General features: G+C 46.3%; 1 protein-coding gene across 2 annotated transcripts in view; it reads left to right on the forward strand.

Moving 5' to 3' along the window:
- The window catches only part of PTPN11 (protein tyrosine phosphatase non-receptor type 11), an 81191-nt gene extending 67601 nt beyond the window's left edge, over positions 1–13590 (forward strand). For both annotated transcript variants that reach the window (XM_019467404.2, XM_019467405.2), the window contains exons 14-16: positions 6635–6747; positions 8573–8674; positions 9569–13590. In XM_019467404.2, the coding sequence (XP_019322949.1) occupies positions 6635–6747; positions 8573–8642 (183 nt within the window). In that variant the 3' untranslated portion in view covers positions 8643–8674; positions 9569–13590. The remainder of the gene's footprint in view (positions 1–6634; positions 6748–8572; positions 8675–9568) is intronic.
- Positions 13591–21648: the final 8058 nt, after the last annotated feature.

Here is a 21648-nt window from a genome sequence, read left to right on the forward strand (position 1 = left end):
CACTTGCTCACTTTCTGGCATGCGAGATGCTCCGGGCTCATCTTCTGTTTCCCCTCTCCTAGCCTTTGAATTGGCCATTTTTCTGTGGAGCCCCAGTTCTGTTTATTAAAGACAGGTATTTAAAATTGAAGGTTTGGGGGGGCACCTGGCTGGCTCAGTCGGTAGAGCATGCGACTCTCGATCTCAAGGGTTGTGAGTTAGAGCTTATTTGAAAATAAAATTTTGGCTCAGTCAGTTGGGCTCAGTAGGTTGGGCGTCTGACTTCAGCCCAGGTCATGATCTCACAGTTCGTGGGTTTGAGCCCCACATCGGGCTCTGTGCTGACAGCTCAGAGCCTGGAGCCTGCTTCGGATTCTGTGTCTCCCTCTCTCTCTGCCCCTCCCCTGCTCACACTCTGTCTTTCAAAAATGAATAAACGTTAAAAAAAAAGAGAATTTATTTAAAAATAAAATTTTTAATAAAAACAAAAATAAAATGAAGGTTTGGGTGTTGGGTATGCTTATTGCTACTGGGTATTACTGCTTCTGGGCCCTCTCAGTAGACAGTGCTAGGAAATAACGTCTGTATACTAATGCACGTATGCATAAATATCAATAATTGTCGCTGTATCTATGTGTGTGTGTGTGTGTATATATATATATATATATATATATATATATATATATATATATATATAGGCTAAACCTCAGTGCATCTTGATGTCTCTGGCTGTCATTCAGTACCCCAAGGCTCAGACTAGCCTTCCCCTTGCTAATTTGTAACTTCTCTAACTGGGGGAAACCTGTTCCCATGATCTACAATTTATTTGCTCATTTGCTCACCCCTAGTATACATGCGAAATAGTTTCAGAGCTGCTTGCCTGTACCCCCATGAGAATCAAATTTACCATGTGGGCAACCTTTGTTTGAAGGAAAGAATTCCACATCCCACATCGAGCATCCTTTAACTGCAGCGTAGAGACTCTGGGTGGCGTTCTCTGAGTGCATCATACTGCAGGACAGAAGATACCTTTAAGAGTTCTGTAATCAGGGGTGCCTGGGCAGTTTAGTCGGTTAAGGGTCCGACTCTTGATTTCAGCTCACGGTTGTGAGATTGAGCCCCACATCTGGCTCTGCGCGGAGTATGGATCCTGTTTGGGACTCTCTCTCCCTGTCTCTCTCTCTCTGTCTCTGTCCCTCACCTGGTCATGCGCTCTCTCTCTCTCAAAAAATAAATAAATAAGCATTAAAAAAAAAAGAATTCTGCCATCACCAACGGGCCAGGATAGAAATGCAGCTGTGCTAGATTTCGGTTGTCGCCAGCAAAACTGAAGCTGGCCTGTGCTGGCAGTTAGCATCCGGCTCCTTCTCTTTCATTAAATGTTTCGTTGGGTATTACTCCTTTAAGAAATATTTGGGTGCCTTTTGTGTTCCAGACACTATGATTAGATGCTGAGGATATAACAGAACAAGATAGACGTGGCTGTTGCCTCAATAAAACTCCAGTTTCACCAGACGGAAAGTTTGAGTTACCGTGAGGCCCTTGTCTACATTTGTCCTGTCTTTTTTATTCATTTCCCTGGGCTTGTGCTTTTCACACATCTTCCTCAAGCTCCTTGGTGCAATCAAGAGGCCTTCTCACCTTTGTTCATTCATTCCTGCATCCATTAAAATAGGCTGTGCTGCATGCCACGCTCTGTGCTGGACATTGGGGCTATGAGTGGTCATGTTCCTGAAATGGAAAGAAAGCTGTGTGGTTGGAGTAGAGGGAGTTGGGTGGGGGCCGGGGGGTGTCATGGGTGGGATTGGAAATGTAAGCAGAGATCTGATCTTGAGAGCTTGGGGCTTGCAGGGCATATTAATGATTTTAGACTTTATCCCGAGGGGAATGGGACGTCACCGAGGATTTTGAAGCAGGGGAGTGACATAAAAAGATCCTCGTTTTGAAAATAGGGCCCTGGCTTGAGAGTGAGGAGTGGGTGTGGGCTGTGGGCTCTGGGCTCAAGCAGTTGCAGGGGGACCAGTGTAGGTGAGAGCTGATGAGAGCTGAGGACAGTGGGGGCTAATGGTCAGCACAAAGAGAAGCAGAACCGGTAAGATTTTGTGATGAGATGTGGGCAGGAGTCAAGGTGTTTGTAATCCTGACATTTGAGCTCAGAACATTCTGCACAAGTATCTTGTTGCTCTGTAACTTAGACAAGAGCATTTTCATTTGACCCTTTCTTTCTACTCCTGGCTTTTGGGCTTTTTTGGGGTAAATTGATATATGCTTTATTTCATAGTCTTAATTTTTTTTCTTAATTAAAAAAATATTTTTTAATGTTTATTTTTGAGAGAGAGCAAGTGGGGGAGGGGCAGAGAGAGAGAGGGAGACAGAGGATCCAAAGTGGGCTCCGAGCTGATAGCAGAGAGCCTGATGTGGGGCCCAAACTCACTAACCGTGAGATTATGACCTGAGCTGACGTCGGGTGCTTAACCGACTGAGCCACCCAGGTGCCCCTTTAATCTTCTTTTGTTTTTTTTTTTCATGCCCACTGTGGGGCTCAAACTCACGACCCTGATACCAACAGCTAGCCAGGAGCCCGGGGCTTTTTTGTAACTTAAAGTTAAAGAATTCACTGGATTTACTTCATATGGCAAGATATTTAATGCCAGATGATTTTAGAGACTTGTGGTTGAACCCTCCTCTCAACCTTGGCTCTGTGTCAGCTGGCAAGGCTATAAGATTTATTATAAATATTACAGAAGGTTTGGTATAACTATGCTGTGTCATTGAATTTAGGTGAAGGATAGATCAATTTCAGATCGTTTTTTAAGGCTCTGAAACAAGTCTCTCTCCAACCCCCCAAAACCAAAACTACCCCAATCCCTTGAGAATTTTTCTTGTTCTATAAGGACAGCCTGGGCCGTCACAGTCCTAAGAAATAAACTCAACTGATTTATGGATCAGTTTTATTTCTTGTTCTTTCTAAATAAGCCTGAGAAGCTCCAACATTTTTATGCTTTTCCTTGAGCCACTTAATTCATTGAAATAATTCCTGTCCCATTTCTATTAATTATTCCCTGTTAGAAAATTCTTTTGTAATCACTTTATGTAGAAATACTGATTTTTTTTTTTTTTTTCTCCCAAGAAAGTAGTAGGGAGGGGCGCCTGGGTGGCTCAGTTGGTTAAGCACCCTACTCTTGATTTCAGTTCAGGTCATGATCCCACGGTTCATGAGATTGAGCCCTGAGTCGGGCTCTGCACTGACAGCACAGAGCCTGCTTGGGATTCTCATTCTCATTCTCATTCTCATTCTCATTCTCATTCTCTCTCTCTCTCTCTCAAAATAAATAAATAAAACATGAAAAAAAGATAGTAGAAGGGAGGCAGAAATGGGGGTTGCTGTTCAGTGGGTAGATAGTTTCAGTCATATAAGATGAAAAAGTTCTAGAGACCTGCTGTACATCAAGAGCGTATACTCAGGGTGCCTGGGGGGCTCAGTCAGTTGAGTGCCCAACTTCGGCTCAGGTCATGATCTTATTGGTTCATGAGTTCAAGCCCGGTGTTGGGCTCTGTGCTGACAGCTCAGAGCCTGGAGCCTGCTTCCGATTCTGTGTCTCCCTCACTTTCTGCCCCTCCCTCGCTCATGCTCTGACTCTGTCTCAAAAAGATAAATAAAAACATTAAAAAAAAAAAAAGAACATATACTGGGCAGTGCTGTGTACACTCAAAATTTTGCCCAAGAGCATGTATCTTATCATATGTTGTTTTTCGTTTACCACAATTAAAAAAAAATGTGTTGAGTAGAAAGCAAGCTTATGCTTCAGGTTATTGATTGCATATTTAAATTTTTTATTTGTTTATTTTGAAAGACAGAGCACAAGTCAGGGAGGAGCAGAGAGAGAGGGAGAGAGAGAATCCCAAGCAAGCCCCTCACTGTCAGTGTGGAGCCCAATGTGGGACTTGAACTCATGACCTGAGCCGAATGAGGTCATGACCTAAACCGAAACCAGGAGTCAGACACTCAACCGACTGAGCCACCCAGGTGCCCCCAGAATAAGTTTTAAAATAAGAGCCGTTCTCTGTCAAGTCTTCCACTTAATATTTTATTTTAAGTTACATCTTTTAAAAGATTGTTTATTGTGTAAGTCATTATTGCAGTGCTAAAAATCTGTGACTGCTTTTCAAGGCCTTTAGATTTTTTTTTAAAGGTTTATTTTTGAGAGAGAGAGAGTGCTAGGTGGGGAGGGGCAGAGAGAGAGGAGGACAGAGGAGCTGATGCAGGGCTCTGTGCTGACCTCTGCGAGCCCGATGTGGGACTTGAACTCACCAGCCATGAGATCATGACCTGAGCCAAAGTCGGACTCTCAACCGGCTGAGGCACCCAGGCACCCCAGCCTTTAGATTTTTAAAAACATTTGTTCAAAGCATTAAAATACTACGTAGAGAAATTTTCTGTTTGGATATCTTTTTTGCAACTTCTTCCCTAGATTCTAAGATGTGTAATGGCTGCTTGATCAGTTAATAAATTGGTTGGGCTGCTTCAACAGGCTGAGTAATAGTGGCTTAAATAAGATAGAAGCTTATTTCTCTTCTAACGTAAAAATCCGAGTTGGCAGGCAGCTGGGGAGGAAGTGGGCAACTCTGCTCGTCCAAGGTCATCCGAGGTCATCCGAGGGCCCAGGCACTTTGCATCCTGTCACCCTATTGCCCTTTAGGATGTTTCCTTTTGCACACGGTTGCAGACAGCACGAGGAAGTGGTGGCCAACAAGCAGCCAGCTTCCTGCCAACGTCAAGCCTTTTCTGTGAAGAGTCATTGAATCTTTCAGGCTGTCCAGCTTCCTTTGTATGTTGGTCCCAAGTTCACACGGGATGAGATGCTTTATACTCCATAGGTTGGAGTTGTAACAATTCTTGTATGTCAAATAAGATTTTCTACTTTTGATTAGCTGTTGTTTGGGGGTAAGTTCTGAGTCAGGAGAGCAAGAAGACACTTCACCAGTGGATTTAAACTTGTTTTATGTTTTATTCAAAACATTTAAATAACAGTAGTATATCTATAATCATCCGTTTTTGCTTTATCCTATTTCTTCCAAGTTTTGTTTTGTTTTTTTCTTTTATAACAGCAATCAAATGTGGCAGGTACAGCTGTCAGCCCCAAGTGCACGCCTCGGAACCCCAGGGCAGTTGCTGGGCTTGTAGTCTTTTTTTATATTTTACGATACAAATACCAATAGTCTATACACAATAGATAACACTGTTTTATATATTTAGAATGTTTAATCACATAGGATCGTACTGTTTCATTGTTCTATGATTTGTGTTTTTCCACTTACCATTGATTATGAAGCCTGTTTTGATACACACACACACACACACACACACACACACACACACACAGTCTTTCTTTCTGTTGTGCCTCTTCACTGTTGCATATTATTTCATGGTATGAGTATATCACGTTGATTCGTTCTCTTGTTGTAGACATTATTAAGAATAACATGTCACTGGACATCCTTGTATAGCTCTTTTAGGCTTATGTGTATGGGTTTCCCAAGAAGCAGATGTTCAAGATTGTAGGATATAGTTTGTTTGTTTGTTTATTGACAGAGAGAGTGTGAGCAGGGGAGGGGCAGAGAGAGAGAGGGGGAGATGGAGAATCCCAAGCAGGCTCTGTGAGTGCGCAGAGCCTGACGTGGGGCTCGAACTCACGAAACTGTGAGATCATGACTTGGCCTGAAATCAAGAGTTGGACGCTTAACTGACCGAGCCACCCAGGCGGCCCTGTAGGGATGTATTCTTATTATTACCAGATACTGATTAGTACTTCCAGTTCTGCCTAATTGTGCCCCAGTTTACCCTCTCACTGGCGGCAAATGAAAGTCACTGCTGTACATCAGTATTTGATGTGGGTACCCTTTCTGATATTTGCTGTTTTTCTTGAATAATCCTCGAATGAAGGCAACATTATATAATGATGACAACTTGGTGAGTTAGATTTTCAGAATCGGTTGTTTCTAGGTGAATTTAGGAACGAAGAGTGATAAATCATCTAACTGGGACTCCTACCAAATATAGTTCACTCTGCATCTGAGATGAGATTATATTTTACTGGTTTTCTTTGCCAATTTTTTTTTTTTCCCAAGAGTATCATTGGAACCCAAAATAAAGTCTTGAAGTGCCAGGGTCTTTCCTTGGGTGGGGGTGGGAGGCAGGAAAGGTACGATAAGGCATGTGACGGTTTCTGTCAAGAGTGCTACTATCTTTTGTACCTGTGTGCCATTTTTACTTGTAGTGAATTGATTTCTAGAGCTCTTTTCCCGACTGTTTATCTGAGAATCATTAAAAATGTTGCAAGCGAACTATGAAATGATTAGATGTTAATGTGGCAAAGAAAGTGTGAATTCTGTCTTAACTCAGAAATAGATACAGTTGGTTTTGATAGTGTGAGCTGTTAATGCATGACTCTGTGCTTTTGAATTGTAAGGTTCAAAAGTATTTTTCACTTGTATGGTGCACTTACACCGGGGAGGTGAATTCCCTAACATTTGGTCAGCCTACCAGTATGCAGGGTTCAGCCTGTCTGCCCATCTGTCTGCTGAAATGCCACCTTTGCTTCTTTATTCCTTTAAAACATTCCAGTTCCTCATTTATGCAATCTTCACCTTTCAGAAAAGCAAGAGGAAAGGGCACGAATATACAAATATTAAGTATTCTCTCACGGACCAGACAAGTGGAGATCAGAGTCCCCTCCCGCCTTGTACTCCAACACCATCCTGCGCAGAGTAAGTAGGAGTGAAGGAAATCCTTTCTGCCTGAATACAGTCCTGCAGAAAAGCTTACAAAACAACAGGTCTTTGCAGCACACGCTTGTCATGGGTGCACATTGTTGTTGCCCAACCGATGCGCGAGTGTATCAGCTTTCTAAACAAAATTTTAATTTACCTAAACTGCAAGCTGATTGGTACACCGCCTATGACTCTTTGAAGCTGTAAGTGTAGCAGGTGGTGTTCTCTAAGAACATTGAATTTTTCTTTTGACGGGGTGGAGATAACACCTGTTGTTAACGATCGACAGCAAAGGTAAGTAACTTGCCCCTTTTGATGCGTTGAGACTCTTTGCTAAGTAAAAGTGAATAAACTGACTATTAATGTTTCAGTGCTGCCATGTTCTGCTAATTTTCCACAGTCAGCAGGCAACAGAAATCTACTTTGGGCTTTTAAACCAGGAGTCCGCAAACTACAACCCCCAGGCCAAATTCTGCCCATGGCCTGTGTTTGCACAGCTCATGAATGGTTTTTAAAAGGTTATATTAAAAAACAACAACAAAAAGGCATTGCAAAGACTATCATATGCCCAAGACTGAGTATGGCCTGCAGAAATGAAATTGTTTACCCTCAGATCCTTTACAGAAAAACTGTGCCCACCCCTTGTTTAAGCTAAAAACGTGTTAGGAAAACGTTTGTTAAATCGATTATGTGAACGGCAGTTGTAAGTTATTGTTCTTCTGTATATTCTGAAATCGGTCTCTGGTATAACATTTACTTTTTATTTTCCCCCAAGAGTCTTCTCTCTGTTTGCTTCTGATGTGGATTTTTAAACCCCTGCTGACTTTAATACTCTGTATAAACGTTTTAGATAGCAAATATGAGGCTTGTATTTACATTTGGCTTGTAGTTAACATCGAAATGAAATTATACAGCGAAAGCATTCTCTCCACCAAGTCGCCCCTTCCTTCTGCCTCCTTTTTCCTTCCCCGGTGGACTGATGGGGAAGGCTGATATTTTAAATTGCTACCTGCAGTCATTTGCAGCAGCACCGGCACGTCAGGGCTCTGAGTCCTTGCCCGAAAGCTTTCCCTGAGTAACGGCAGAACACGTTAACTCTGACGATCCCTTTACCACTGGCCTTCCTGGGCAACAGGTCCTCTGCCTCTCTGTTCCCATCGTATTCCTTGTAGGGCTCAGACCCAGGATACCCCGGGCCCTGGGCCCCTTCTGCTCATTTCGTCTTGTCCTGCCCAGGCTGGCACCCCCAGCGACTGGGTCCCCCATCCCCTTGGACTGCTCTGATTTCCATTCCCTGCTCAGCAGAATGGAGTCTGGCCTCTGATGTGCTGGCCCTTCATCCCAGGGCCCTAAACTACCACTGAGCCTCACCCTTACTGTTCCCCATCTCGTAGCTGGATCCGGGCTGAATGGAAGGATAGTCCCTACCACACTGCTCCTGCCTTTCTTGGGTCTCTTGCCCAAGAGATCCCTCTGCTTGAATGTAATACCTGTCCTTTCTATGTGCACATGTCTCCGTGCTTCAAGGTCTTACTTAAAGGCCTCATCATCATACAAGCCTCCTTTGCTCTGCCCTCAAGGAAGACGGCTTGTTTTCCTCCAGCCCCAGAGAGCACAGGGACTCAAGGCTCTTATTTCACTTCTAGCTTGATGTTGCTGTATGTTTATGTCTTACAGCCCGTCTTAGAATGTTAGCTCCTGGGGGCTGTGTCTGCACCATATCTGGTCCCCAAAGAATGTGGTATGTGCTTTGTAAATGCCACGTAAGCTTGGAGAGCATGGTCTGCGTTTTTATTGATGCTTTTTTTGTTTTTCTTTACAGAATGAGAGAAGATAATGCCAGAGTCTATGAAAACGTAGGTCTGATGCAGCAGCAGAAAAGTTTCAGATGAGAAGACCCACCAAGACTTCAGTACAGAAATCGGTAAATTTTTTTAATGTTTATTTATTTTTGAGAGAGGGAGAGAGAGACAGACATGAGTGGGGGAGGGGCAGAGGGAGAGGGAGACACAGAATCCGACGCGGGGCTCGAACCCACCAACTGCAAGATCATGACCTAACCTGAAGTCGGATACCTAACTGACTGAGCCACCCAGGCACCCCAGAAAGAGGTATTTAAATGGAAGTGCTCCCCAGTTGTTTCTATCACTTGTGGCATTTTTAAGCAGGCGGCTAATTTGTGAGTGTTCTAGCAAAATGTACCATCGTTGAGTTTTACAAACCAGCCTCTTTTTTCTCTTCCTAAACTTCTTTTCTCTCAGCTGGATTTACTTTAGAGTTCATTAAGGATTGAAGCCAAATGCAGAGTTAATTCTGTGGGGAGCAGAGCTGGCACTCAGTACTCAGGGATGGTTGCTGTTGGTGATCAGGTGTCCCATTGTTTGCACTTGTATTAGAGTTGGTTTACCCGAGCTGTGCCCGGAGATGATCTGTGGGGGCCCGGGAAGTGGGGGGGACACAGCTCCGGATGGTTGGAGTCAGGACGCCCGGGTTCTCATCCCCCCTTGGCCCCCGATTGGCTGTGCGACACAGGGCGCTGGCCTCCCCGGGCCCCCGCCCCGCTCACCTCCACATCCCGTCCAGCTCTGCCACTGGGAACTGCTCTCCCTTGTCTGTCTCTTCCCTGTCGGTCACCTTTGTAGACGGCGACCCAGGTGTGTGATGTGTGTTGGCAGCTCAGTTTCCATATTGCGTGTTGAAATTTCCATTTTAATGGGTAGTACACTTAAAAGCTTTAAATCTACTTTAAAATGGTTTAATGCCTCGAGAGACTTTTAGATGCATGCTCCTTAAAAATTCTCACTTATTTCTTCCCCAGATGTGGACTTTCACCCTCTCCCTAAAAACATCAAGAACAGATGCAAGAAAGTTTCTGCAAAGAATGAATTTGAACTTGGAAGGCTTGTGTCGTGGCCGACTACCTTTGGACAGGCAAAATTCAAAACCATTTAAAGACCACTGTATTCTAACTCAACAATACCTGATTACCAGTTACCCATTTCCTCACATCCGAAGAAATCATCTCTACAATGTAGACACTGTTCTGTTTTAGAGAATTTTATTTTAAATTGAGGAAGCAGTTAAATTGTGCTCTGTATTTGGCAGATGATGGTGATTCAAATTCTACTTCTTGGCATTTTTTTCCCCTTTTTATAATCTTAAAAATTCAATCATTTTTCTCTTTGTGGGGGATGACAGAGCGCTTGTAAGAGGAAAAACGTTTTGGGAAAGGTAACAGCATCCCGTGGGAGTGAGAACAGGTTCAGGTATCATTGCTTATCCAGCAGTGGGTAATTCATTTGATGGCCTCTTTTTTGGCTAAATGATAATTAAAGCCAGTGCCCCCAGACTGTCGGAAGTCGACAATCTGTCTACTTTTGCATTGCCATTAAAAAAATCATGGGAAAAAAGAATCATGGAGACTTAGGATAGAAGGTGTGTTTTCTTCGTAGCAGATGACCAATTACCATTCAGCCTGTTGACTGAGAAGGATGTGGTGGGAAATGTTTGTCATGTTTTCTTTTCATTTGAGTGATTGTCTTGTGTTCAGGGGAAAAAAAAAAAAAAACCGCATCTGTGGACAACCAAGCAGTGTTGTGCTTATGGATTGTCGGTGACAAACCCTCCCGAAACGAAATGGCTTGAAACAATTCTCTTTTTTTTTCCCCTTCCTCATTGTTCTTTAGCCTGGGCTGGGCTCAGTCGAGCTGTTCCTGTGCTCTCGCTGGTGTCGCCCGTGCGGTCAGCCGGTTGGCCGAGACATTGGGGTGGCTGGGCCTCTCTCTGCAGGTCCTCTGGCCTCTCCTCCATGTGGCCGCCCCAAGTGGCCTGGCCAGCAGGGTAGCTGGACCGCTTACGTGGCAGCTCAGAGCTCCCCAGGCTATAAGGCAGTAGTTGCCAGACCTTCTTAAGACTTCAACCCAGAACTTCTACTGCCCCCTGTTGATTAGAGCAAGGCATGGGCCCAGCCCAGAGTCAGGAAGAGGGGATGGCACGAGAGCATGAAGCTGAGGTGTGATTCACGGGGGGGCCCCCAGAGTAACCGGATGTCAGAGTCAGTGCCACGGGAAGACGGCAGCAGTTAGCGAAAGTAGAAGCTGCTGGTGACGTTGGGAAATCGAAGCGGCGTATAATAGCCCGTGTAAGCTGGAAGTCAAAGAGAAGGACAGAGGGCCTTCTAGAAGCTTCCTGAACCATTTCTGCTGGCTCTGAGCATATTTTCTGAACCATCACTTGGGGAGACCGGTCTCGTAAGGATGGGTGTGTTTAGGGGGCAGAACCACCCTGTCACCGTGGCGCCCATAGAGGGAGGCGAGTGCGGTGCCCTCTCCACGCCGGTGGTTTCGGCCGGGCTGCGGCAAAGCGGGGGCCTCCTAACGAGGCCGCCGATCAGATCGCATCGGCAGTCGCTCATTTTTGTTTTAACCAAGCAGTGAGATTTGCTCCCGTTCTACCTGAAGTGCCTTCTCCAAAGACGTCCTCTTTGCCTCGTGTTGAATCATCATCCAGTGAGTGTATTTCAATTAAAGTATCATTGGTTGGCTTCGTAAAGATGATGAAGTGACACGGCAGCTTTGCCATTAGGTGACCGTCTCCTTCACTCAGATTCTTCTTGCTCTGGCTCCCGAAAGGAAGGACTAGGTCCGGCCCCAGTAGTACTTCCTTCCTGAGGTCTTTACCTCCCGTGAAACCCTGAGGAAGTTTGGGAAGAGCCTCCGCTGCCACTTTCACAGACAGAATGCGCGTTGACCCCACCCCCCTCGGGTCCCCTGTCCCTCGAACCTAGCATTGCTTTAGAACACAGGTGTGGCTCAGAAGTCATTACCTCATCAGAGGAATGTCAGTGACGACTGTCTTCCTGTCAAGCCTGTAAAGAAAGAGATTCCAGTTCAGTATTTGCAACAAGGATCTTGAATCCTGTTCTTTCCATTGCACCGCCACATTGAATTGTCCTCCTTGGCCTTGATTTTGTGGTGTAGCTTAGACTCTGGACTTTGGGGGCAAAGTGTGTCACCAGCATACAAGGGTTCGATTGTACACATGTACCTGCTGCATTAACGTCTCTGCCTGTAGCTTAAGATTAAGTTGTGTTGTACGTGAAACAGAAACACTTGGTCTCTGCTGGCTTCGTTTGTTACAGGACATTGACTTCACTTAGATTTCCCTCCACGAAGTCCGCAAACCATCATGTTATGTAAACTTAGGCCAAGACAAGATTGCGATAGTCCCTAGGTTGCTGAGGTCTGTTATGTGTTTGGTGAGAGGTGATGGTAGGTGCTCAGATGAGGTCACTCTCCACGAGATGGAATCGGGAAGAGAGAGCGGTGAAGACGGGGGGCGCTTGAGGTACAGCTGTTAAAAAGGAGTGGACGTGAAAGTTCCAAAGAGGTGGCGTGTGAGGAAGTTGAAGGGCCCGGGGCCAGAGCAGTCCATGCTTGGTTGAATCGGGTTACCCGGAAAGTAGGTGTGATCGATACATGTGTGCCTGCTTCTGGGTGGCCGGTAGACGTTAAATTTGCACAGTATCCCATAGCTGGTTGAGGATTTTAAAATTATCGGCATAGGATAGGGTTTTATATTTGGGGTGAAGAAATTATCTGACACTTGGCATTAGGGTTTTTTTTAAAAAGCCAAATTTCAGAGTCTTAATAGCTTTTTTTTAAGCAAATAAAAAGACACCTCATATCCAGTGTGTGGCCCTCCTGAAAATTATGATCCTCTCCCTCTTACCCTCTTCAGATGCGGCTAAATGAGGATGAGAAAAGAAATGTATGACTTTCTTGGTGTTTGTAGGTTCTTCATGGAGCCTAGTGGCTTTGCAACAGCCAAGAAGATTATCAAGATTATTTTTTAGGGGTTATTTTACTGGGGATCTGAAGAACTAATATAACATCCTGGGTTATTTCTAGTTCAGGGGAAGGTGGAAAGGTATGCAATTGTGTTTTGTTGTAGCTTATTAATCCATAAGGGAAACTTAGACTGTAGACGTAAGTGCACTCCCGGTACAGTTTCTGTTTTCTGTATGTCGTTGGGGGATTCACGGTTTATATAGCAAGCACATGGCCTCCCTGATTTCAAGATGCCTTTATCAGGATCTGTATTAGCCCGTAATTTTGTTGAAATCTTTCTCCCTCCTGCTCTTGAAAAATAAGTTCCAAAACCTAGTTTATTCTATCTTCCATCATTAGAAAGTTTGTTCTTTTTTCACTATGGGCAGTTCACACAAGGCAGAAATATTAAACAGTTGGTTTTAGTGTGTTGTATAACTTTACTGTATATCAAACTAATTTCTACAAGTTTTCATCCTAAACCTCAAATCATGTAATTAATAATTTGCCTGTTTATTTATGACATAATTGTGATTCTTTTATTAATAAAAGCTAATAGAAAAGGATCCTTTTTTAAGCTGATGACTAGACCTACATTTAATTTTCCTGCAGTATATGAAGTATTGTACCAGAGTATTAAAAGATATGTAATATTTTATTGATAAATCTATCCTTTAAAAGGAATACGTTTTAGGATGTCATCATTTTGATGTGAATCATGTAAATGTTGATAATATGCACTGTTTATTATACATTTAGTGTTTCAAGAGATTCACTTAATTGCCTTTTTGCCCACGTATTATGTAGTCTATTTGCAATTGTTTAAAAAAAAAATGACATGAAAAGAATAGTTTATGTAGAGAAACATTAGTGGATGTTAATGGTCTCCCCACCTGTATTTATGGGTGTTAGTTCAACTGCGTTGCTAGTTACGAAGCTGTATTATCAGAGTAAACGTGTATTTGTAAACTGTATGGGAACTAAAAATTAGGAATAAAACCATTTTCTTATATTATGGTATATTTGTCATTTACTGCATCAGAAATGTCCAGGAAAAACTGAGATTATAGGCCAATCTCTTACACTGGCTATATGCCGACATTTACCAGCTCTTACCTAGAGGGTAACTTGGGAAACAGAATGCATGAGTCTGTTCCTCAAGCATTTATCGAGTGCCCACTCTGAATGGCTTTGGGAGACAGGGAATTCTGTTTGCAAGAACTTCCAAGTAACAAATAGAAAGTATGTCTGTAAAATACACGGGTAATGGTTAGGAAACGTACAAACTGAACGTAAATGATACTGGGTGGACATACGGAGTACAGGTGGCAAAGGAGGCTCATGGGAGTAAATTATGTGCCACAGGACACCAGCTCTTCCCTTGACTTATTTTTTATTTTTTTTAAATTAAGTGTATTTATTTATCTCTACACCCAACACGGGGCTCGAACTCACGACCCGGAGATCAGGAGTCGCACGCTCGTCCGACTGAGCCAACCGGGCGCCCCTAGCTCGTCCCTTTAGATTGAGGCCACATACGAGTCCGCCAGCCATTCAAAACATAGGGAGCCCCTCTGCAGTGCCAGACGAGGACATAGAAGCCACCCTCCCGATGGTGACGTTCTCATGGGAACCGGGCCTTGCAGGGGGCGGGAGGCAGTGATTCTACCTGGGGTGCGAGCAGGCTGCCGAGACGAGGCAGGAAAGCCCGAGTAGGCCGGACAGCCGGTTCCAGGTGATGAGGATTTTGAAGAGCGGCTCCGGTGTCTGTCCCTCGGGAAGGTAGCTTTCCACGGACCGAGGACCTCCGTGCTACGGTGGTGTTTACCCTCTGGGGTCTCGGAGGGGGTGCCGAGTGCTCTGTCGGCCTGCAGACGCCTCATTCCCCATCATCCTTCCCGAGATCCTGGTTTGTACCTTAATTGGAGGCGGTGGCAGGATCTTGTCTTTCACATGTCATGAAAGAACCTTCTAGTTCTACAGTTCGTATTCACAAGAAAAATCCCCAAGACAATGTGTGGATTGAACATGAAGCAGGTGTTCCCATAACAAATCAGTCGTGGACCGAGAACTAAGGGTTTATTTGACTCTGTCGTCTTGTCAGTGGAAAGCTTCTGAGGAAAGTACCTACTTCTTATTGGATCACATTACACGTATGCTTTGCATCCAGCCACTTGCTTTAGCTCCCCGAGAAGCAGTCAAAAGGGATGGTCGGGAGCTCAAGGGAATGGGTTTATGGCAGGTGTTGTTTTTCCCCCTTAGGAACTAGTTAGGCTTCCAAATACTGAATTGGCCAAATGATAATGAGCCAGAAGTGGAGATTCGCCATTTTATCAATAGCAGCTGTTACCAACGAGCCGATATTCATGTCATGTGAGGTCAGACGATCTAAATCCCAGAGTGACGTCATGATGTAACATATTGCTACTAAAATGAGGGTTGCAACAAAGTGACACTGCCCTGTAGAACCTGTTGGCCGCTCAGGGACAGGGGGCTTGCGCGTTCTACTCGGATTTGAAGTGAGGTAGCTGATGGGACCGTAGTTATACTGGACTGGAAAGAATTTGGGGTTCAAATTCACTTCCATTCAGCAAAGATGAAATCCTCCTGCAGGGGCTAGGCACTGAGGAATGGGTGAACCAAAAGACTGTTCTTGCTTTTGAGGAGCGTGGTGTAGTCGTGGAGGCAGATAGTTACAATCTGACTGGAGTAGACAGTCTTCAGGGTGCTAATTTAAAGTGATAGTGACACAGAGGGGAGTTAGAATTCAGCGGTGGGGGTCGCTTGAGCTCATTATTTCCTGACCGGTTGGGAACGTGTGTGTGTGTGTGTGTGTGTGTGTGTGTGTGTGTGTGGATCTGTTTCTAAAAATGAATGTGTAAGGCAAATACCTGTTTCTCTGTTCAACTAATTCATCTCCATCACTGAACATAGGAGAATAATTCTCTTTATCATGATCTATACTGGATGGCCTTAATAGCGCTTTTTGGATGCATTTTGCAACAAAATAGAATGTGTATTTTAGTATTTCCACTTTGTGTATTCATCTATTGCATTTTTGACTGTTGAGTTCTTGCTGAAATACATTGACTAAATTCACTGTTTTGGGTAATCTAGGCCAGTTTTCTTAGGACTTCCTAGTATAATTTAGAGAGTACATTATGCCTTGGGATGAGCCATTTCATTCTGAATGCAGTCTTCACCAAGGTCACGTGTTTAATTTAATTCTTTAAAGTTTATTTATTTTGAGAGAGACAGAGCGAGGGGGGGAGGGGCGGAGAAAGGGAGAGAGAATCCCAAGCAGGCTTTGAACTGTCAGCACAGAGTCCAGTGTGGGGCTCGAACTCCTGAGCCGCAAGATCGGGACCTGAACTGAAACCAAGCGTCAGACGCTTAACCAACGGAGCCACCCAGGTGCCCCAAGATCACATTTTTAAAAATGTTTGTTTGTTGGTTGGTTCGTTGGTTTTTGAGAGAGATTGAGAGAGAGAGAGAGAGAGAGTAGGGGAGGGACAGAGAGGGAGGGAGACAGAGGATCCCAAGCAGGCTCCGTGCTGTTAGCACAGAGCCTGACATGGGGCTCCGTCCTGCAAACTGTGATTTTATGACCTGAGCCAAAATCGAGTTGGACCCTTTACGGTCTGAGCCACGGAGGCGCCCCGGCAAGATCACATTTTTTTTTTTTTTAAGGCAAAAATCAATTTCACGTAGCAGGGCAAAGGATTTTTTTTCCCCTGCATTGTGTTTTCATAGAAATTCACGACATAAATTGCAATTTACTTTTACAATGAATGAAGTTCATTTATAAAGAACGATAACATTATACACAATCAGGACTATCCAGAGAGAATTCAGGTAGTCTCAGCCCCTGAGTTTGCGCAGTGTGGCAGTCTTCTGAACGACGGCGTTTGAATGTGGCCTCGCGATTCAGTCTCGTGTGCTTGTTTCGTTTTCAAACCATTTCTATTGTAGTTAAACACACAAAACACAGCATCGACCATTGTTACCACTTTAAAAAATTTATTTTAACGTTTATTTATTTTTGAGAGAGAGAGACAGCACGCGCAGGGGAGGGGCAGAGAGAGAGGGAGACACAGAATCCGAAGCAGGCTCCAGGCTCTGAGCTGTCAGCACAGAGCCCGACGCGGGGCTCGAACTCATGAACCGCGAGATCGTGACCTGAGCTGAAGTCGGATGCTCAACCTACTGAGCCACCCAGGTGCCCCACACATTTTATTTATTTTTTATTTATTTTTTATTTTTTTATTTTCACTTATTTTCGAGACAGAGAGAGACAGAGCATGAGCAGGGGAGGGGCAGAGGGAGAGGGAGACGCAGAATCTGAAGCGGGCTCCAGGCTCCCAGCTGTCAGCACAGAGCCTGATGCGGGGCTCGAACTCACGAACCGCGAGATCATGACCTGAGCCGAAGTCGACGCTTCACCGACTGAGCCCCCCAGCAGACGGCGCAGCAGCATTGAGTGCATTGACATTGTTGTGTGACCGTCACCACCGTCCATCTCCAGAACCACGTCTTCATCACCACCGACACTTGGTGCCCATTCACCAACGTGGCTTTGCTTTGAAAGGCTTCTTCCCCCTTAGGCTTAAAGTTCTGAATTTTGGAATTTTGTGTGTTTTTCTGAAAATACTCAGAACAAAATGCAAAAGGTTCAGAAGAGCACCCAGGGAAAACTCTGTCCACGCCCTTCCTCCCACGGACAGTTTCCCATCATACCCCGAGGACCACGAGCAACGTTGAACATGTGTCACGCCACACAAGGGCCGGCTCCGAGGGTTTTCCAGTTCTTCCTAGGATGAGTCGTGCTGACCTGTCCCCCGGTGAGGCTGACCCCGCTGACCCCGCGGTGTCCCCAGCAGCCTGTCTCCCCGCACTTTCGTCACATCAGCATGTAGTCAAACCTGCCCCCTAGTCCGTCGTGAGGTGAAAAATGATAATGCGATGTGACTAAGTTTCCCTTTCTCTAAAACGTGAGGCCGGGCCGTTTTTAAGTGCTTTTGAATGCCTTTCTGTGAACGTGTCAAGTCGCGTGACTGTTTCGCGTTTTGTTTTCTCTACCGAGCTCTGGATCTGTCTTGTCTTGAGTTTAGGAATAAAGATATGTGAGCCCCTGCGACTGGCTGATGGGACTGGAATGACGCAGTCCCCAGGATCGGTGTCTGTGAAGTATTCGTCTGTGGGTGCCTGTAGGGTTGGGACGGAAGATGGGCAACTATGAAGGGCCGTGTTGTGGTTCTGGCCTTGCTGTGATGACAGTTCTCGGCGGGAGCAAGAGCAGCCTGGGAAAGGCGTTCTCGGGGCCACAGCAGCTCCACACCAGCCGCCACGCGAGACCGGTCTTCGTTCTCCCGGCAACTGGGTTGACAACGACCTCAGATTTTCCTTCGGCTTCAAAAGTGCCATCCAGTCGCTTATGAATGAACACGCTGAGTCAGGCGTCGGGCTACGCGCTGTGGGGAACACAAGACAGGTGTCTGTCTTAATCCATGCCTTAAAGGACTCTATGGCCCGTGTAGGGAAAGGGGACACACAGGCCGAATAAAAAGATGGGAAATGAGGGGCGCCTGGGTGGCTTGGTCGGTTGAGCGTCCGACTTCGGCTCAGGTCACGATCTCGCGGTCTGTGAGTTCGAGCCCCGCATTGGGCCCCGTGCTGACGGCTCAGAGCCTGGAGCCTGCTTCCGATTCTGTGTCTCCCTCTCTCTCTGCCCCTCCCCCGTTCATGCTCTGTCTCTCTCTGTCTCAAAAATAAATAAAAAAAAATTTTTTAAAAGATGGGAAATGAAACCTCTGGGGGTGAGGCCTGGAGGAAGACTAAGGCTTGGGGTAGAAGGGAATGACGGCAATACCCCTCATGCACCAAGTGACGGTGATGTGTCAGATCAGACCCCCCTGGAAGGTTTGTGCAGACTTTTACCTGTAAGGAAGGTACCCCCCCCCCCCTCCCCCGTGCCTTTCGCTCACCGCCGTGCGTCCAGTGCACGTTGCCTGCGCGGCTGATGTTCGGGGCTTGTAGGATGAGCGGCCGATCTCCATGTGACACGTGACTACACTGAGGTTCAGGGACACTAAGTGACTTATCGAAGGTCCCACTCACCTGCCAGATGGAGGAGCTGGGACGTGAGCGCAGGTGGCTCTCCCTCCAAGGGCCGCATCCCTCTCTCCACCGCACCGAACCCTGCGGAACCCTGGGAGAGAGACAGGAGCCCCCGGTGCGGACGTCACACTGGGCTGGGGACAGGGGTGTGAGGACCAGCGGGAGACCCAGGAGAGTGTCCCCGGAGGGCACAAAGGCGGATGGTTTGGGGGGATCGGGCTGGGGGTTGTTCGCTGTGCCCGGTGCAAAGGGAACCAGAAGGCAGGAAGGAAACGGGGCTGGAAAAGCGAGGCGGGGCCATGACCAAGGAGGATGGCCTTTTTCGTTTTTCGTTTGGGACGGAAGCTGGACGACTCTTTTTTTAACAAAACAACTTTATTGAGATGTAATTCATGTTCCATACAAGTCACCAGTTTATTGTGCGGTGGTTTTCAGTATATTCCCAGACATATACAACTACCCTCAACTGTCAACTTTAGAACATTCTCATCGGCCCCCAAAGAAACCACATATATATATATAGACATACCTGTAATTTTTAAGGTAAAAATGCTTCATTAAATACTGCGATTATAAAGAGACTTTGCCCAGAAGACGACAGGGCGGACAGGTTCTCTGGAGCCTGCGATGGGGACCCCCGTGCAAGCGATTCGCAGAAGGAAGGGCCTCGGAAGAAGCAGGAAGGGGCAGGGGGAAAGCTAAGTGCCGTGGGACAGACAGACAGATGGACGGTCATGGTCTCGGACGGAGGCAGCTTCAACCTGACCCCCTGGGGCGGCTGTGAGCCGTGAGCCGTCCCTCCCAGTGCCGGGGGTCCTCAACATCGGGCGGGCACTCGGCCCCCCACTCACCGTAGCAGGAAACGGCACCACCCCCACCCAGCTGCTGCTGAGGCCGGGAACATGGGGCTCGTTCTCCACTCCTCTCCGTGCCTCTCTCCCACCCTCGGCCTGTCCCACCCGTCGGCCAGTTCTGTCCTTCCAAGATACAATATCCCGTCGCTCCTCCCTGTCTCTCCTACTGCCGCCCTAGTCTGGCCACAGTTATTTGTGAAGGTCAAGCCCATATTCCTTACTGGGCTCCTGGAGTGGACAGAACCTCGCCGCGTGGGACTCTCCTCCTTATTTTATTTTATTTTTTTAAATGTATTTTTTTTAATGCTTATTTATTTTGAGAGAGAGAGAGAGAGAGAGAGAATCTCAAGCAGGCTCTGTGTTGTCAGCACAGATGCCAGGTGCCAGGCTCGATCTCACTAACCGTGAGATCGCGACCTGAGCTGAAATCGAGAGTCGGATGCTCCTGGCTGCCCCTCTCCTCCATGTTTTAGAGTACTTTGCGTCTCTGATCCCTACCTGGTAAATGTCAATGGTGCCCATAGTCACTATGACAACCACAAGCACCCCACTCCTTACCAAATTCCCCTAGAAGGGGTTAGTACCTCCCCTGGCTGAGAAGCTCTGCATGATTCTCTGGCCTCTGTCCATGCCGGGACCTCCCCTAAGTCATTCATTCACAACATATGCCAAACGTTTTCCCAGGCACTGCTTTCCTCCCTCACCACCCTTCCCCCACCCCTTTCTAGTCCTCAAATATGCCAAGTGGATTCAGCAACAGGACATTTGCACATGCTGATCTTCTTTGCTGAAATGCTCTCCCTCCAGATCCTCACATGGCTGACTTCTTCTTGTCATTTATATTTCAATTCAAGTGTCATCTTCCCAAAGATACCCTTCTGAACTACCCTAAGCAAATGGAGACCTCCCAGGGCACTCTCTATTATGTCACCCTATCCTGTGTTCGTCACAGCACATGCCATACTTCAAAATACCTGCCTGTTTGTTGGTTGATTGTCTTCTCCACTGGAATTTTCCTCTCCGAGGGAACAGGGACTTTGTCATGTTATTCACTGAATCCCCTGTTGTTGCGTTTACAAGTTAATACAAACATAGTGGCTTAAAACGACACAAACTTGGGGGGAGGGTCTGGCTGGCTCAGTCAGTAGAGTGTGCAACTCTTGATCTTGGGGTTGTGAGTTCAAGCCCCATGTTGGGTGTAGAGATTATTTAAAAATCTTAGGGGTGCCTGGGTGGCGTCTGACTTCAGCTCAGGTCAGGATCTTATGGTCTGTGAGTTCGAGCCCCGCGTCGGGCTCTGTGCTGACAGCTCAGAGCCTGGAGCCTGCTTCAGATTCTGTGTCTCCCTCTCTCTCTGCCCCTCCCCCGCTCATGCTCTGTCTCTGTCAAAAATAAATAAACATTAAAAAATAAAAATAAAAAAAATCTTAAAAAAAAACCCCACATCTTATGGTTCTGGAGGTCAGAAATCCGAAATGGATTTCACTGGACTATAGTCGAGGTGTTAGACGGAATGCATTCCTTCTGGAGACCTTAGGGGAGAATTCAGTCCCTTGCCTTTTCACCTTCTAGAGGCTTCCCCCTTTGCTTGCCTCCTGGCCCCTTCCTCTATCTTCAAAGCCAGGAACGGCTGGTCATGTCTGACGTGACATTCCTCTGACAGCATTCTAATTTCACTTATAAGGACCCTGATTATATCAGGCCCACCAAGATAATCCAGGATAATCTCCCCATCTCAGGATCCTTGATTTAATCATGCCCACAAAGTCCTCTTTGCCATGTGAGGGACTATATTCACAGGTTGCAGGGATTAGGAGGGAGACATTTTGGGGGGCCCCCTATTCTGCCGTTCATCACACCCTTAGGTCTCAAGGACACAGGGAGGCAGGACAGTGTTCCTGGGCGCTGGTGGGGACCGGAGCCGTGGAGAAGTCCCCGGCAGGTTGCTGCAGGCAAAGAAGGGCTCGGCCGGGGAGGAAGAAATCCCCTGACCATTCTCTCCTCCTGCACTCGGATCTCCGGCTGTTGCTCCCCATTGGCCCAACCGTGGACCCAGCCTCCCATTGGCCCAACCCCGATCTGCAAGCCGGAGGGCCAAG

Source organism: Panthera pardus, unplaced genomic scaffold (assembly GCF_024362965.1).
Source record: "Panthera pardus isolate Hobbes unplaced genomic scaffold, ASM2436296v1 HiC_scaffold_15, whole genome shotgun sequence".
Lineage (NCBI taxonomy): Eukaryota > Metazoa > Chordata > Mammalia > Carnivora > Felidae > Panthera > Panthera pardus.